At 41.4% G+C, this 19,315-nt stretch overlaps 1 protein-coding gene and 1 long non-coding RNA gene across 2 annotated transcripts; one reads left to right on the forward strand and one right to left on the reverse strand.

Annotated features, from left to right (window-relative positions):
• LOC110434095 lies at positions 1,639-2,630 on the forward strand. Its single transcript, XR_002451570.1, has 2 exons — positions 1,639-2,183; positions 2,433-2,630. It is a non-coding gene; the product is annotated as an uncharacterized LOC110434095 (long non-coding RNA).
• On the reverse strand, positions 9,854-12,471 carry LOC8070443 (LEAF RUST 10 DISEASE-RESISTANCE LOCUS RECEPTOR-LIKE PROTEIN KINASE-like 2.7). Its single transcript, XM_021455522.1, has 3 exons — positions 11,653-12,471; positions 11,406-11,557; positions 9,854-11,237 (listed from the first exon to the last, which is right to left on the reverse strand). The coding sequence occupies exons 1-3, from the start codon at positions 12,432-12,434 to the stop codon at positions 10,132-10,134; spliced, it is 2,040 nt and encodes a 679-aa protein (XP_021311197.1). The 5' UTR covers positions 12,435-12,471; the 3' UTR covers positions 9,854-10,131.

A 19,315-nucleotide genomic window follows, 5' to 3' on the forward strand; every position in this document is an offset into this window, starting at 1 on the left:
TTTCTGTCCCCAAAACAATCATCAAGGCTATCGATCGTCGCCGCCGTGCCTTCTTCTGGACGGGTGAAGACAGCTGCCATGGCTCCAAGTGCCTTGTCGCCTGGGAACATGTTCAAGCGCCTAAGCTCAAAGGTGGGCTTGGTGTGAAAAACCTCGAGCTCCAAAATTGGTGCCTCCTTATGAAATTCATAGACAAAATCTTCTCTGACAAAGACGCTGGCTGGAAAACTTGGTTACTCAGTGAGGGTGACGCTAATGGTAGTCACCCCACCTTCTCATACGGTTACCTCTGGCGAATCGTAGCTGATGAGCTCAACGCTTACCGCTCCATCACCTATGTCAACCTCGGTAACGGGGCTTCCACCTCTTTCTGGTTCGATCATTGGCTCCCTGATGGCCCCCTCTGTTCCTCCCATGCTGCTCTCTTTTCCCACACCATTTTGCCTAACATCTCGGTGCGTGATGTTTTCCTTAGCGGGTTTGATTTGCGCTTACGCCCTAGTCTGACCAGCGCTGCTAGCGATGAGCTGTGCAGCCTCCTTTCTTGCTTGCAGGGTTTGACGCTGACGGACAGAGACGACGCCCGGCTGCTCAAGCTGACCGGCAAACCTTTCACGACGCGTGATGCCTATGCCGCCCTGGATTCTGCAGGTGACGCCGCAGACGCCCACGGACGTCGGATCTGGAGCACTCATCTACCAAATAAGGTCAAGATCTTCTCTTGGCTTTTTTCAGAGGGAGACTCAGCACAAAAGACAACCTTTACTCGAAGCGCATTGTCGACAACACCGTGTGCCAGCGCTGTGGACACCCCATGGAATGTAGGCGCCATGTCTTCTTCGATTGCCATCAAAGTAAAAATATCTGGGCAACTCTCCAGCTTGCTCATGTGGCTGACTTGGACACCGAGAGTCTATGGGCGCCAACTCTGCCTCCAGGGGTAGACCCGGTGCTTTGGCCTTTCATCCTCCTATCAATCCTTTGGCGGATATGGGACTGTCGAAATAGAGCAGTCTTCCGCAACGTAGTGTTCAAGGCACAGCTAGTCCTAAGATCAGTCTGTGATGATCTTGCTATTTGGCAAAAACGCCTTCCGCGCACTCTTGTAAACAGCCTTCGAGGCTGGCGATCGTTCTTTATCCATTGTAACTCGAATGCTGTAACCCCCGCCGGGTAACCGGTGGGCAACATTTGTTCTTTTAATTTGAGATGGTGGGAAAGCTCTCCCCCCCGTTTTACTTCAAAAAAAAATACAACTTTGACCTCTTACTTTTATAAAAATATTTAGGAAAAAATGATATAGGTTTGCTTTTATGAAAGTATTTTTCAAGACAAATTTATTTATATAATTTTCACATTTGCAAACTCAACAATTTTAAAGTTATTGATAATTTATATTCTCAATGTTTAACCCAAACCTTATACAAAACGACTTCTAAATCTGATACGGATGAAGCATGAGTCTAGAATTATATAGCACATGTATCAGTGTTCCTAGGGTATGCTCGTTTCTACCTCGCTACGCCCAGACACCATAGAAAGGGTGCTAGCTCAGGGCGCTGCACCCTTACAAAATTTCGTGTTTTTTTCTGGCCATCACCAGAATTTACTGAAATCCAGGAAATTTTGGGGCATTGAATTCATTTCTCGTAAGTCGTAATTAGACAAACACTAGAGCACATGAGTTTCGCGGGAAGCTGCCTTTCAATTTGGAGAAGTCCTGTGCTGAAAAGCCAAGGAAACCATCACAAGTTCGTATCAGTTGTACTCTGAAGTTCAGAGACATTTCAGTTTTTGCTTCCAACTGTCAATTTTGCCCCACTGAACTCTGAAGTAGGGAAGCTCAGGCTCCATTTGTACATGGGCTGAACCAGGGCCCATGGGCCACAGATTGGGCATCATCGATCTCATGCTCACCGCCACGGCGCCACCACGCGACCTCGCGCCGCCGTCACCGGCTCCGCCGGAACCCCAACTCCGACAGCGGCCGCTTCCATTCGTCCCACACTACCAGCGCTGGGACACAGCGAGTTCTGAAATGCGCCACCGCTTGTCGCTAACCGTAGAAGATGGTCGCTTAATCCAAGCAAGTCCGTACCCTGCTTGTCTGCCTGCCCGACCCCCTGCGGGCTGCGGCAGCTCGTGCTGCTCTCTGGATCCCCTCCTACTAGGCACTGAGAAAGGTAAACCCTAAACCCTTTGAGGTTATGCTTTTGCTTTGTTAATTTAGCTCTCGGAATAGCTCTATGTGCCTGTGCTATCTTTCCAGCTGCCAATGGAATTATTTCTGCCTTTTTTAAAAGGAAAATGAAACTTCTGCCATGGCCACAGCTTTCGGCAGTTACTGTTATTACTTCTTAGTATTAGACTATTTCGTTGATGAAAGTTCTTGGCTTCTTTCACTAATTTCAACTCTTGAGAAAATTGACAAGGTAGGCTGCCTGCCATATGAAGAGCTCTGATAAGGGTGTCATGTCAGCCATTGGTATGAAAGAACCTGATAAGGTAGAGTTAGACAAAGCTTTGGTCTGTGTGAACAACAACTAGGAGTAAACTCTTGAAGACTTAAGAGTTGGACAAAGCTTTGGGCTATGGCCTGATCGAGAGATAAAAAAAGTCTATTATCAACATCCTAGCTTGTTGAATGTTGAGTTGTTTGAACCTGCAATGGCGTTGTTCGGTGTGTTTCATTGTTGCTGTACCTTGCAAGCCCTGACTGTCATGATACGATATTGGTAATATATTGCCTTGTGGTGAGATGAAACTCTGAAATGAGCAGTGTGGTGAGGATTCCATGAGTGGGAGATCGTTCATGATACGATATTGGTAATATATTGCCGTTACTATGCAGGAGCCAAGAACTGGGTACTCCAGGAGACCAGGATTGTGTCCTCCCCAGAGCATGATAGTTGCATGCCTGTGCACTGCATGAAAGCTCGGTTGAAGGCCGGAATGGGAGTCTGGATCTCTGGTCCATGTTTGCTACACTGACACAGTGGACAACTCTTGATAAATCATCATCATACCGATACCGTGCAGTTGCCACAAAGGATCGGTGGTTGAGAAGAGAAAGCAGCATGACTTCAAGAAAACAATTAGGCAAACCCATGTGAAGGAGATGAAATTAGATCAAGAACTGAGGGCCTGTTTAAATCCCTTCAAAATTCCAAAAGTTTACAAGATTCTCGGTCATAACCGAATCTTTGGACGTATACATAAAACATTAAATATAGATAAAAAATAACTAATTGCATAGTTTATCTTTAAATCGTGAGACAAAGCTTTTGAGCCTAGTTAGTCTATGATTGGACACTAATTACCAAATACAAATGAAAGTGCTATAGTATCCAAATTCCAAAAGTTTTTGGATCTAAACACGCCTGAGTAGGCTTAGGGTATAAAGCAGAGCCATCGGCGGACTCGGGGGCTCAATTTTTTTAACAGTTTTCTTTTTAGCAAAAGACTCCATGTATTTGGTATTTTTCTATATTTATTTTATGAATCTTTGCTTTTCAGCACTTTGAATTAATATTGAATTATCAATCTTAGATATATCTATTACTGTACTGGATTGAGCGAGAAAAAAATTTTTAGCTCCCATGTTATTTAACCTCCTCTTGGTCCGTTTTTGGGTCCGCCACTAAGCAGAGCTATTTGCTCTAAGCTCCTCTAAGAATTTGATGCCGTGGCTGTCAGGATAGCTGGATGCCTATGTTGCATTTTCCACTTCTGCCGGTGTAGGCTGTAGAAGCTGGAAAAGTCTATTCTGGCAACGAGTCCTATTACTTAGACTTTCTGCTCTTTTTTTTCTGTCTCCTCCATAACTAAGGTCTGGTTTAGATCAAAGAGCTTTTAGATTTTGATACTATAGCACTTCCGTTTGTATTTCATAATTATTGTTCAATCATAGACTAACTAGTAGGCTCAAAAAATTCATCTCACAAATTACAGACAAATTGTGTAATTAGTTTTTTTATCTATATTTAATGCTACATGCATGTACCGCAAGATTTGATGTGACGACGAATTTTGAAAAGTTTTTGGATTTTGGGGAATCTTGAAAAGTCTGATATCAAGTTCCATGAAGTTGACATGGTTGTCTACCTCTTGTGGTGTTACGTGTAAGCTGCTGGTCCAAAAGAATTTGGTCACTGAGGAGACAAATTGACAGAAATCACTCTCGGTGGACTGTTCAAGCGACTAAACGTTGAAGATACTGTAGTTCATAGTGACAAGCGATAGCAGGAGATGCAGACCAGAAGTATTATTTCCCAAGTCAACTATATCACTCCTATCATGCCGACAACACTCATTAAAGCTAAGTAGTATTGCTTGACTCGTTGACAACACTCATTAAAGCTAACTAGTAGTATTGCTTGAGAAGTTGACACCACTCATGTGGCTGTGTACATCTCTTGATGTAAAGACCGGATATTTGTTTATCCATTATCTAAAAAAAAGTTGACACCACTCATTATGTATGATGTGCTTCACTATTTTTCTACCCGGCAAGCCCTAACTGTCATTCCTGTGAGGCTGTGATTGATGTTTGTACCGCAAACCTGCACTTGAAAATCTCTGAACAATCGCTGTGAATTTTGTGCTGCCTATCAGCAAAATAAGTACTCCCTCTGTTCCATAGTTGTAAGTTGTTCTAACTTTTCTAGTATATGGTTTTTATTATACATCTAGATATATATTAGATACATAATAAAAAGGGAAAAAGTCTAGATAACCCCCTGGAGCTTTAATGCCTGGAATACTTAATCCCACCACCTCCAAAACCGGTTTTCCTAGTCCTTTATACTTTCAAACCGGTTTATTTCACCCCCTAGGCGGTATTGGAGGCTGGTTTTGGCCGACGTGGCGCACAGCGTGGCAGTCGTGGCCACCGTGGCCTCCGGTCGTGTCCCAGGCCCATCTGTCAAGTGGCGTTTGGGCTCAAATACTCCCTCCTCGGCCCGAATCCCCTCCTTTCCTGTCTCTCTCTCTCTCTCACTCTGTCTCTTCATCTCCCTCGCGACTCCTCGGTGTCTCCTCACACTCCGGCGAAGCGGGTGGCGTGGTGATGATCCGGAGCACGCCACGGTGACCGACATCTGCACGTCGACCAGGTCGGTACCCTATGCTCGTTTACAGAAGTTGAGTTTGCATTTGCGTTGTAGATTGTAGAGCTATGGTTTGGGGAGGGGGGGAATTGGGGTTTTCTGGGTGGCGGCGATTTAGGGTGAAGTGTTGTCGTAGAGGTGTTCTGGGCGTAGTGGATGGGCATGGTGTGACTATTTTTGTTGATGTTCATCCTTTTGGTTGCTGCGATTGTTAGCTAGGGTTTAAAAAAATTCGATTTTCAAGTGGTTGTGTTCATCTGATGGCTTGTATGTTGATGGCAACAGGATGGATGAACACATTTGCATAAGTTTCCACTTTGGTGGTACATTTACTAAGGTGGGAGGCGCTCTGTTCTATGTTGGAGGAGACAATGCTGAGTCATGGATCGATGTGGACAAGCTTTCTTATTTTGAGATCAAGGGCCACCTAGCTGATCACTACAATTCACCAAGTGTGTTCAGGTTGTATTGGGTGAAGCCTGGGATGCATTTGACCAATGGACTTGTCTTGTTGGATGATGATGCTTCCTGCAGGATCATGGCTGAGCAACATGAAGGTGGACTGTGTGTTGACATGTATGTGGAGGAGGTGGCTTATGAGATCAATGCAGATGATCAGGAAATTTGGGTTGGTCATGATGAGGTAGGAGATGAAGCCAAGGCTGAAGGAATGGTTGGTGATGATGAGAGGGCAGATGAAGAGAATGATGATCCTAGCAGTGGTGATGATGTGCAAGGAATTAGAGGAAATTATGAAGATATACCTGCAATGACAGATGGAGAAGAGGATTCTGTGCATGAGTTATCTGATGAGTCATCAGATGAAGAGTACAAGCAGCCAACAGAGGATGATAGCTCTGAAGAAGATGATGAGGCAATTGAACTGAGAAATTATGCAAGACAAATTAAGAGAGACATCAGGGCAAAGAAGTTAGGTATTCATGGCACTGCAATTGGGGACATTAGACCAGAGGACATAGTTCATGAAGTACCAAGTTTAGATGAACCTGGTAGTCCTGTACTTGATTCAAGTGATGAATATTCCTATGAGGAGAATAGTGATGGGGAAACAGAAAGATGGAAGTCATTGGAGAACAGGTATGACAGTAAGGATGAGCTCCCTGTTTTCTCACCTGGCATGGCATTTAGAGACAGCAGGCAGTTCAAGAAGGCCTTGGTTAAGTATGGACTGAGAGCCCATAAATCACTAAAATTTCCCAAAGATGAGAAGGACAAGGTTAAGGCTACATGTGACTGGTTTGGCAGCAATTGGATGATATATGGATCCAAGACTAGTAGATCAAGATGGTTCAAGGTAGTCACATTTGTAGATGAGCATACTTGCCCACCTAGGAGAGACAACAAACTAGTGACTTCAACTGTTATTGCTAAACACTATTACAACCGATCAAGGACAACCCCACTTGGAGTGTTGGACTCATGAAGGCTGCATGTCTTAGAGATTTGTTTGCTGATGTCTCAATCTCAAAGTGCAAGAGGGCTAAGTCTATAGTGCTGAAGAAAGCTTTGGATGCTATGAAGGGGAAGTACAGCAGAGTGTATGACTACCAGCTAGAGCTACTTAGGTCCAATCCTGGGAACACAGTTGTCGTCTATCTTGACCCTGACATTGAGGACAAGCAAATATTTGAAAGATTCTATGTCTGCTTTGATGCTCTGAAGAAAGGTTTGCTTGCAGGGTGTAGGAAAGTTATAGGATTAGATGGTTGCTGGAGAAGTTGACACCACTCATGTGGCGGTGTACATCTCTTGATGTAGAGACCAGATATTTGTTTATCCATTATCTAAAAAAAAAGTTGACACCACTCATTATGTATGATGTGCTTCACTATTTTTCTACCTGGCAAGCCCTAACTGTCATTCCTGTGAGGCTGTGATTGATGTTTGTACCGCAAACCTGCACTTGAAAATCTCTGAACAATCGCTGTGAATTTTGTGCTGCCTATCAGCAAAATAAGTACTCCCTCTGTTCCATAGTTGTAAGTTGTTCTAACTTTTCTAGTATATGGTTTTTATTATACATCTAGATATGTATTAGATACATAATAAAAACGGAAAAAGTCTAGATAACCCCCTGGAGCTTTAATGCCTGGAATACTTAATCCCACCACCTCTAAAACCGGTTTTCCTAGTCCTTTATACTTTCAAAACGGTTTATTTCACCCCCTAGGCGGTATTGGAGGCTGGTTTTGGCCGACGTGGCGCACAGCGTGGCAGTCGTGGCCACCGTGGCCTCCGGTCGTGTCCCAAGCCCATCTGTCAAGTGGCGTTTGGGCTCAAATACTCCCTCCTCGGCCTGAATCCCCTCCTTTCCTGTCTCTCTCTCTCTCTCTCACTCTGTCTCTTCATCTCCCTCGCGACTCCTCGGTGTCTCCTCACACTCCGGCGAAGCGGGTGGCGTGGTGATGATCCGGAGCACGCCACGGTGACCGACATCTGCACGTCGACCAGGTCGGTACCCTATACTCGTTTACAGAAGTTGAGTTTGCATTTGCGTTGTAGATTGTAGAGCTATGGTTTTGGGGGGGAATCGGGGTTTTCTGGGTGGCAGCGATTTAGGGTGAAGTGTTGTCGTAGAGGTGTTCTGGGCGTAGTGGATGGACATGGTGTGACTATTTTTGTTGATGTTCATCCTTTTGGTTGCTGCGATTGTTAGCTAGGGTTTAAAAAAAATTCGATTTTTCAAGTGGTTGTGTCAGCCATTGGTATGAAAGAACCTGATAAGGTAGAGTTGGACAAAGCTTTGGTCTGTGTGAACAACAACTAGGAGTAAACTCTTGAAGACTTAAGAGTTGGACAAGGCTTTGGGCGATGGCCTGATCGAGAGATAAAAAAAGTCTATTATCAACATCCTAGCTTGTTGAATGTTGAGTTGTTTGAACCTGCAATGGCGTTGTTCGGTGTGTTTCATTGTTGCTGTACCTTGCAAGCCCTGACTGTCATGATACGATATTGGTAATATATTGCCTTGTGGTGAGATGAAACTCTGAAATGAGCAGTGTGGTGAGGATTCCATGAGTGGGAGATCGTTCATGATACGATATTGGTAATATATTGCCGTTACTATGCAGGAGCCAAGAACTGGGTACTCCAGGAGACCAGGATTGTGTCCTCCCCAGAGCATGATAGTTGCATGCCTGTGCACTGCATGATGGAAGCTCGGTTGAAAGCCGGAATGGGAGTCTGGATCTCTGGTCCAAGTTTGCTACACTGACACAGTGGACAACTCTTGATAAATCATCATCATAACGATACCGTGCAGTTGCCACAAAGGATCGGTTGGTTGAGAAGAGAAAGCAGCATGACTTCAAGAAAACAATTAGGCAAAACCATGTGAAGGAGATGAAATTAGATCAAGAACTGAGGGCCTTTTTAAATCCCTTCAAAATTCCAAAAGTTTACAAGATTTTCGGTCACATCGAATCATTGGATGCATGCATGAAACATTAAATATAGATAAAAAATAACTAATTGCAGTATAAATGGCGAGACAAATCTTTTGAGTCTAGTTAGTCCATGATTGGACACTAATTACCAAATACAAACGAAAGTACTATAGTATCCAAATTCCAAAAGTTCTTGGATCTAAACACACCTGAGTAGGCTTAGGGTATAAAGCAGAGCTATTTGCTGTAAGCTCCTCTAAGAATTTGATGCTGTGGCTGTCAGGATAGCTGGATGCCTATGTTGCATTTTCCACTTCTGCCGGTGTAGGCTGTAGAAGCTGGAAAAGTCTATTCTGGCAACGAGTCCTATTACTTAGACTTTCTGCTCCCTTTTTTTTTCTGTCTCCTCCGTAACTAAGGTCTGGTTTAGATCCAAAATTTTTTTTGATTTTGATACTATAACACTTTTGTTTGTATTTCATAATTATTGTTCAATCATAAACTAACTAGTAGACTCAAAAAATTCATCTCACAAATTACAGACAAATTGTGCAATTAGTTTTTTTATCCATATTTAATGCTACATGCATGTACCGCAAGATTTGATGTGACGACGAATCTTGAAAAGTTTTTGGATTTTAGGGAATCTTGAAAAGTCTGATATCAAGTTCCATGAAGTTGACATGATTGTCTACCTCTTGTGTTGTTACGTGTAAGCTGCTGGTCCAAAAGAATTTGGTCACTGATGAGACAAATTGACAGAAATCACTCTCGGTGGACTGTTGAAGCGACTAAACGTTGAAGATACTGTAGTTCATAGTGACAAGCGATAGCAGAAGATGCAGACCAGAAGTATTATTTCCCAAGTCAACTATATCGCTCCTATCATGTCGACAACACTCATTAAAGCTAAGTAGTATTGCTTGACTCGTTGACAACACTCATTAAAGCTAACTAGTATTGCTTGAGAAGTTGACACCACTCATTATGTATGATGTGTTTCACTATTTTTCTACCCGGAAAGCCCTAACTGTCATTCCTGTGAGGCTGTGATTGATGTTTGTACCGCAAACCTGCACTTGAAAATCTCTGAACAATCGCTCTGAATTTTGTGCTGCCTATCAGCAAAATAAGTACTCCCTCTGTTCTAAAGTTGTAACTTGTTCTAACTTTTCTAGGTATATATGGTTTTTATTATACATCTAGATATACATTAGATACATAATAAAAGCTATGTATCTAGAGAAGCTATAATAATTTACAATTTGGAACAGAGGGAGTAGTAAATATGATCCTATCCTAAGACAGCAAGTGCAGGTAACAGTTGTTACCCTCCTCTGCTCTGATCTGTTTCTGGATGCGCGATTGGACCATCTAAACATTTCAAAAGAAGGGAAAGAAGATACAACGATTGTGTTGAAAATGACAGAAGATACAAGGAAGCCACTTCTTAGTCTTAGGAAGAATACAACAGATACAAATTGTTGCAGGAATGTATCCTGTATATCTTCTTAAAGGAAAACAATATTTCTGTATCCTAATTGCTTAGTAGATAACTAAACAATTGGTAGCGCATACATCTATTAGCTGCTTGACATAAGCTAGAACCTTATTATTTAATCCTCCTCTTCCTCAGATATTACTGTCATTTCGGATGATATATAGTAAGAACCGACCCTAGGAACCTGCTCATCATCACAAAAGAAGGGCCTCGGAGGCATTTCCGTTCCATCGATCCCAGCTTCAAGCATATCTATGACCTCACTCATCGTTGGCCTATCATGAGACCTCATTTGGATGCACCAAAGCCCAACAATGCATAGCTTCTTCTCCAACTCGTGCATATCAACAGCATCACTGATCTCACCTTCTTCTTGTCGGGTCAACTGGCCATACACCAACGATGGGTAGTATGCCTGACTTGAGCTTCCTGCTTGCGGATCCGCGTTCCTACGCCCACCCGCCATCTCCAATAGTAGCATCCCAAAGCTGTACACATCTGATTTGCTGGATATGTTGCCAAAGCACCGAGATATCATCTCAGGAGCTATGTACCCTATTGTTCCCCGCATTGCGCTCATTGGCACAAAATTGTCATCCCTTGGGCACAACTTGGCGAGCCCAAAATCAGCTACTTTCGGAATGAAGTTGTTGTCAAGAAGGATGTTTTCTGGCTTGATGTCAAAGTGTACAATCTGCATGTCACAACCCTGATGCAGGTAGTCAATCCCCCTGGCGATACCCAAAGCAATTTCATTGAGTTTGTCCCAGGAGAAACATTTTTCTGATGAGAAGATGTACTTGTCAAGTGAGCCATTGGGCATGTACTCATAGACTAGCGCCCTCCTCATTTCCTCGGAGCAAAACCCCACAAGACGCACCACATTGACGTGGTGAATCCTACCAATGGTGGACACTTCACTGATGAAGTCTTCTCCGTTGCAGTTGGAATTACCCAGCATCTTGATGGCGACATGGACGTTGCCCGGGAGGAGCACACCCTTGTACACAGAGCCATAGCCCCCTTTGCCGAGCTTGTCTCTGAAATGGCTCGTGATCGCGATGATGTCTGTGTAGGCGTATCTTGTTGGACCGAGCATCAGTTGCATCCGGAGAAACTTTTCGACTGCGTCGATTGTTATTCTTGCTTTCCAGTACTTGTGTGCAAGGAAGATCAACACCGACAGGGGCGCCAACATGAACCGGCATAATAGTGATAGTACTGCGTGCGCGGACATGTATATATATATATATATATATATATATATATATATATATATATATATATATATATATATATATATGGTTCTAGTTAATACGTATGAATGTGCAGATGTGATTTGACAAGTAAACTATAATTATTATTAAGAGTGAGTTAATCTTGACGTACCAAGAATCCACCTTATAATGCACAAGGTTATAGCAACTTGGTAATGAGGAAACTGTTGTCCATAATAATGAATAAGAAACTTGTCCAAAATGTAATAATCCCCTTTTAAAATATCTAAAATCTGATATTTGATTCCTTCCGTACGGAAATTGCTGCGGAAAGCAACACAGAGTACAGAAAGGAGTTCAACTTCAAATGGGAATCAGGATGAAATCTCGAATAAAGAAAAAGAAAATCCAAAGCTCACCGAATGAAATAGTGTATGTCGTCGTAGAAGAATTCCTGCCATGTTCTCTGTGTCGTCTGTCCATAGTGATATGGAAATCGAACCGCAAAGCCATGCCTCATGAATCTCATCACCGCATCTGCAGAACCTACATTCACAGGTGCAATCTGTCCACCAACACCACCGAAAGGAATCAAGGCCAAGTTTCCGCAGGAGGCCTCAAGGTCTTGAACAGCAAATAATAGGTCCCCTTTAGTGTGCACATAAACATAAGAAGAGTTCGTGCTCAGGCACTCAACTTTTCTGTACATATGATTATTTCTTACAGCCTTCGAGCAATTCACAAAGTTTGCCCATGCAACTTCTGGAGCAAGGGACAGCTCCATGACGTGGGCGTCCAATGGCGACGCCCACAGGCCATAAACATAAGGAACATGATCCCAGCGAGGAAGAGGGCAGCTGCTTTGCATGTCCAAGCTTGCGTCTACGGCCACGAAGGAAGAACCCGTATAGTTTATGTCGACCACATAGTAGGTCCCTGTGTTCATCTGAATCGTAGCTTTGGTGTCGCTACAGGACAGCTCGTACGATGGAACACCGCAGCCATCTGGATCTTCCCGTCGACGGAAAGGATAAGAAACGTCTCTAAGTTCACCGCAGGAGAAAGTAGGGCACACATACCGGCTGCTGTTGCTGTAGCTCCTTATTCCCCCAACGTGTGCTACGAGAACCGCGAGCACACACAAGACAGTAGCGGCGGCTTGAAAGAAGGCAGATCTATGAAGCGTATCGGAAATCGTCATGGACGCGATTATATATTCGATCAGTTCTAGCACGTCCTTCTGGTTTTGTTTTGTCTTGCTATATACAATTCGAACAGTTATGCCGAGTTTATCTTTCTAATCTATCAGTCACTTGGCAGTGTTTTTTCTCATAACAATCAGCGAACGATACTTTCAACCATAGCTTATCAGCTAAGATCTTTACAATTTTATGATAAATTCTCGTTTGTATCCGAGTGGATTGAAATAAAAACTAATAAACTAACTTATGATATGTTTGGATCCATTAACATTAAAAAATTTTGCAGCTAAAATTAATATTAGTAGATCCAAATAAACCTGCTAGCTAATTATTGTTATATATATAGAAGGCTACTAACTATTAGTTTTATTAGCTTATTTAAAGTTGCTAATAGATGCTAATAGTTCATATACATCTTCAACTCATTATATAATCATACATTAGCAAGTGGATCCAAAAAAAGTCTCATACTAAAAATATAGTTAGCTAAAAAATAGTCGAATATGTCCATCACGTCCTTTTCCTTTTCCTCTAAAAAATCTCTCTCTCTCTCTCTACTCTCTCTCTCACGACCAATAAAGCAAACGGCATCGGCACCTTCTCGCACGGGGCATGGCGACCCTATTGAGCGGGTCGCGGCGGCGACCGTCCGGCACGGGCATGATGGTGGCCCACCAGGCGTAGCACTCGGCACGGGGGACGACCTCTCGATCTGGTGCAGGGCGTGGGGCCAAGAGGTTTATGTCTTATTTTTTATTAATAAAATTGTTTTTTTAAATAGCTTTATAAATAACTTTATAGATGAAATTGAGCTACTTTTAAAAAAATATTTGGTAAAATAGCTTCACAAACTACTTCTTACATAAATAATGGAAGAGAAATGAGGGAGAGAGCTGCAATAAGCTATTTTTTTCAGCTTTATTTTAACTCATGTCTTTATGAGAAAAGAAGAAAAATAGCTTCACTCATGAAACTATTTTAAAAATAAGTGTTTGAAAAAACAATTTAAAAATAGCTCATGAAACTGTTGTGAGCTATATCAAACATGTCCTTAGTGTGAGAGAAGGAAGGAAAGAGGGATTGAGAAAAATCTGTTGTTCTTCCATTTTTTTTATGGGATTGAGGAGATGATTCGAGGGATTGAGAAAATATTTTAAGAAAAGAGGATTGAAAAGGGATCTAGTGACGCATGTTTTTTCCTCTGAATCCCACTAGATATATATAGGGAAAAGGGACTGTATTTCTTCACTCTCAGCTACTAATTTTTAGAGCTAATAAATCCAAATCGGCTCTTGCACCTAATTTACATTAACACACATAGATTAAGATAAATTTTGTGTAAAATAACTTTGATGTCTAAGTTTTTTGTGCAACTAGTTAGAGCATCTCCAAGGGTTTTACATTTGGACTTTGCATTCTTGTAATTTGCCAAAAATCGTAAAAAGAGGTATCCAATGGTTTTGCATTTGGAGTTTGCATTTTGGGCAACTTGGCAAATGAGAGAGCAAACTTGAAATATATGCCAAGCCGCGCACGGCTTGACAAAAGGCCGATCACGCGCGTCTCTCGGTCCCCCACGCGATCCGGACTTTCTTCGCGCCATATATGGTCCATTGCCGCCATCCGCAATCTATCAGAGCCATGGAACGGTAACGTACGAGCAGAGCAGGAAGAGGATCCGGGTACCTGGGCAGGTCGCATCCGTTGGGCCGGCACCACGGCGGCACCTGCAACGAGCGGTGGGGAGCAGGAAGAACTGGCGGTGCGACCTGTGAGGAAAACGCGAGAACCGGCGGCAACTTTACGCGCACGAAGGAAAGTTGCGCGGGATGACGATCGCGAGCGCGCACGAAGAAAAAAAATCACGGCCGGGTCCATTTTGGCTAATTGACAACTTAATTATGCAAAACTCTTAGAGATGACCTATTTTTAGACTTTGTATTTTGTTTAGGGAGTTTGCAAACAACAACAAATGTCAACTCAATTATGCAAAACCCTTGGAGATGTTGTTAGGGCCTGTTTGGTTCCTTTCGATTTTTTTATCATCAATTATATCAAATGTTTAGATATATACATAAAGTACTAAATATAGACTATTACAAAACTAAAAACACAGTTAGAGAATAATTTGTGAGACCAATCTTTTGAGTCTAATAATTAATTCATAATAACTAGACACTAATTTTCAAATAAAACGAAAATACTACAATATCTATTAAATTTTAATACTCCTAACCCAACACCACTTAGATTTGTGACCACTTTGTCCGGCAAGTTGCATTGGAAAATCTCTACCACAGAATATTCAACAGAGTGGTCCAATTACCTCGGGAGATTTCCACTGACGACGATAGGATTTTTTCCATGTCGACAGGAACATGTCAAGTGGGGCTTTTGTGCACGGCAGTAGTGTTGGACTGAGATCCTCGTGGCCAGTAATTATAATAGCTCCAAAGACTAATCACGATCATTAGTTTATAGTTGGACACTAATTTTCAAATAAAATAAAAATGCTATAGTACCTATTAAATTTTAACATCTCTAACCGAATACCTTTTAGATTTGTGACCACTTTGTTCAGCAAGTTGCATTGGAAAATCTCTACCACAGAATATTCGACAGAGTGGTCCAATTACCTCGGGAGATTTCCACTGACGACGATAGGATTTTTTCCATGTCGACAGGAACATGTCAAGTGGGGCTTTTGTGCACGGCAGTAGTGTTGGACTGAGATCTCGTGGCCAGTAATTATAGTAGCTCCAAAGACTAATCACGACACGCTGAATGTACTAGTACTAGTATGCTAGTCAGGCCTTATTTAGATCGCGAAAAAATAATTTTGGGTGTCATATTGATATGCTAATATACATTTGAAATATTAAATATAGACTAATTAAAAGAAATTACATAGCTTATCTGAAAACTATGAGATAAATTTATTAAGTCTAATTAATCCGTCATTATCACATGTTGATTATTGTAGCAATTATAACTAATTATAAATTAATTAGACTTAAACGATTCATCTCGTGATTTACATTCACTATGTAATTAGTTTTTTTATCTATATTTAATGTTTTATATATATGTCGAAAATTTCAATAAATTAGATGAAAATTTTTTGGACCGAAACTAAACAAGGCCCCAAATCAGCGTACATATCGAAGAAACTGTTCCATTACCGCATGAAGACGGCAAGCGGAGTTTCACACATGTCACAACAGTGGACTGACATCGTAGTGGCGGGACCCACCAGTCAATTGACACCTCCATAATGTTAAGAAATAAGTTTATTTTTAACCATCGAACTATCGCTGAAGTTTGATTTTGACCATCGAACTGGCTCAAAAAAAAAATCTTTGGCCATTCACTACCAGATTCAACAGCTTTGTCGAGTGCCACACTCGGCATCGACACTTGCCAAAAAATCTAACGGAAAGAATTTTTTATTAAGTGTTTTTTTGTCGGATACTTAGTAAAAGATTTGATGAGTGCTAAAAAGACAATCAATGAAGAAAAATACTCACAAAATAAAAACCCAAAAAACCCAAAAAATATTAATTTATTTTAACTAGGAAGGTGTAAGGGCCAAAATGCTAGAGGAGAGAAGTGAATAACTTATTTAAATTTTCTACAAACTCAACTAAATAAGTTGGTTAGTAAAACAAATTGCTGAAGCTATTCTAGCACTAGCACAACTAAACTATGCAAACCACCTACACAAGTTTAGAAAGAAAGCTAAACACTAAGTCATAACAACAAACTACAACTAAGGGCTAGCTACGCTCCTAAGCAAAAGGACTAAGCTATACAAGCTAAACAACTAGCAAGTTTTGCAAGTAAGTAAAGGAGTGGAGAGTGATTGTTATACCGACGTTGTACAATAAAGATATATCCAAACAATCACTCACAATCACAAAAGAGAATACTCGGCAAGAGATGACACGAGATTTTTTTACCGAGGTTCACTTGCTTCCTGGCAAGCTAATCCTCGTTGTGGCGATACACCCACTTGATGGATCACGAGCTAATTGGCAATTCAAAGTCAAACACTCAGCGGGTGCCGCACATCCACTCACAAGATGAGGATTCTCTAAGCCATGAGCAATCCACTAAAGTAGCCAATTACGATCTCCTGCGGGGAAGACTTAAGAACCCCTCATAAATCACTTGGTGAGGCTCGAAACAATCTCCAATCACAAGCTCAACACCTCATCTGCTTCAAGTCGTCTAGGGTGTCAGAAAACACCCAAGAGTAACAAGAAATTCGCAGCAAACTTAAGGATCTAAGTGCCACTAGATGCAACTCACTAAGCAATGCACTTGAATCTCACTCAATCTCACTAGGATTAACACTTAAGCAAGAAGATGAGTGGAGAGGATGTTCTCTGGCTCAAAGAATGCCTCAAGTGTTCAAAATTGCAAGAAAGAAGCCCCAAAGCCGGTTACCTTCTATTTAATGAGCCCAGCCTGACAACTAGCCATTAGAGCTTTCTATGGGGACGTTGGACTCTCCGACGCCACCCCATCGGATGCGGTAGAGCGTCCGACGCTCGCCCGCCTCATGGGCTCGATCGCTGCCACATGTCTCTCTTAAAACATGGACTGTTAATTGCTTACGGTCACTAGAACGTTAACGCTTCACTTCCAGATGCACAGATACTATGCATCGGATACGACATCCACGCACCAAACACTACTAAGGGAGGTCTGTAACCTCGTAGGGCTGTCGAACACATCCGACGAAGGAACATCGGACACACCCTCAACGTCCAATGAGTTTACAGACGAAACTGTACGAGTATCGGACGCGCTGCCACCTGAGCGTCGGACGCTCCGATGCACAGTGGAATCTACGCCTCACTGCGATGTACTTGTCGGACGCGGCCTCAGAGTCTGACGCTGTCTGACCCCACGTCTGACGACACTCGCACAACTTTTTCGAGGCGCAATAGAAAATATGTATTTTATTTTCTTGAAAACACCAAATCCCGTTGAGCTTGCGAACACCGCCAACTGTAAATGTATGAACACCATCAAGTGTACATCACCAAGTAACCCAAACCTCTCTCTACCCTTCGAACTTCACCTCCTTTATAAATGTGCAAACACCACCAATGTGCATGTGTGTTAGTTTTTCACAAATATTTTCTCAAAGGAGTTAAGTTAGCACTTTACTAGATCCTTATGCATATGCTTAAGACTTTGACCTAGTAGCACTTGATTTAAGAGATGATCGTGATTTCCAGTCGACTCTCTATCCTAAATCTGATCAATCACTTCTCTACTCAACTTAGACCGGCAAAAGCAAAATCCTATATTTATATCTTTGTCTTGATCACTTTACTCCTTGTCCATCACCACGATCTCCACTTCATGCTTCATCTCTTTGAGATCATTTGTCCACCACTTCATGTAACATTTCTCTTTCATCACATGTGTTTCTATATCTAACTTAAATCACTTAATACAATGGCATTAGTAACTTGGTGTCATTAATTTCCAAAACCAAACTTAGACTTTTAAAGGGCCCAACCGACAAGTTGCAGAATTTTTTGTGCGCTACATAGCCGGTAAGGCTGGATAACGAGCCGAGTTGACTCGGCTCGGCTCGTTTTGGCTCGTTAGGATAACGAGCTAGCTCGGCTCGGCTCGTTATCTTAACGAGCCAGAAAGCCAGCTCAGCTCAGCTCGTTAAGCTCGCGAGCCAGGTAGAAAAAGTATATAAAATATAATATTTATATTTATCTAAAGCTTAAAAATAGTAATAATAAAATAATAATATATCCAATTGTCTTAAGTCCAACAAAATATTCATATGAGCTAACATATCAACCATTTATAAAGTGTAAGACATGAAGTAATACAAAACTAGTATAAGTTATGATGATTTTTTCTCTAATATTGTAGCTCGTTAGGCTCGTGAGCGGTTCGCGAGCTGACTCGAGTTGGCTCGTTATAGCTAACGAGCTAAAATCGTAGCTCGGCTCGGCTCGTTATCCTAACGAGCCGAGCTGAGTTGAGCCGAGGCAGCCACAAGTCGAGCGAGCTAACGAGCTTCGAGTTTTTTTGTCTAGCCTTAATAGCCGGCGGAATTTGAAACAACCTCCCTCTCACGCATCTCCCCTTCTAACTACTACACTACACTATCACTTGTCTATATTTCGTTTTGGTTTACCACATATTATACCAAACCAAGTGTAAATTAATTGATATTATACCAAACTGTAAATTAATTGTTTGTGATCCTAAACGAATTTATATTAAAAAATTGTTAACTACAAAGTCTTATAACTTTTTGAGATTTACAATTTTTATTTAGAAAGTCTCTCCATCCAAGGTCTTTTATAAAATTTGAATTTCAAATGTGAGAAATTTAAATGTAGTTTTTGTATGGCAAAATAAATTCAAATGAAAAAAATTATCAACTACAAAGTTTCATAACTTTTTTAAGGTCTACTAATTTTATTTAGGTTGTTTTTCCATTTGAGGTCATTTGAAAAATTCAAATTTTATTTTTTTTAAAATTCAGACAGTTTTGCATGACAGCATGAACTCAAATGAAAAGGATATCAACTATAAAGTTTCATAACTTTTTGAGATCTATAATTTTTTTAGAAAGTTTCTCTATCTGAGATCATTTGAAAATTTCGAATGTTAAATTTTTGAAATTCAAACGTAGTTTTGTATGACAAAACAAACTCAAATGAAATAATTGCTAACTATAAAATTCTATAACTCCTCAATGCCTATAAAGTTTATTTGGTTATTTGGTCAATTATTCATTCGACATGGTGGTTTTAACATTGTTCACAAATCTTATATATCTCTCTCTTGTAGTTTCATGAACTTATGAGAGATGTAAATTTTGTGAACAACA

This window comes from Sorghum bicolor, chromosome 3, assembly GCF_000003195.3.
Source record: "Sorghum bicolor cultivar BTx623 chromosome 3, Sorghum_bicolor_NCBIv3, whole genome shotgun sequence".
In the NCBI taxonomy this organism is placed as follows: Eukaryota; Viridiplantae; Streptophyta; class Magnoliopsida; order Poales; family Poaceae; genus Sorghum; species Sorghum bicolor.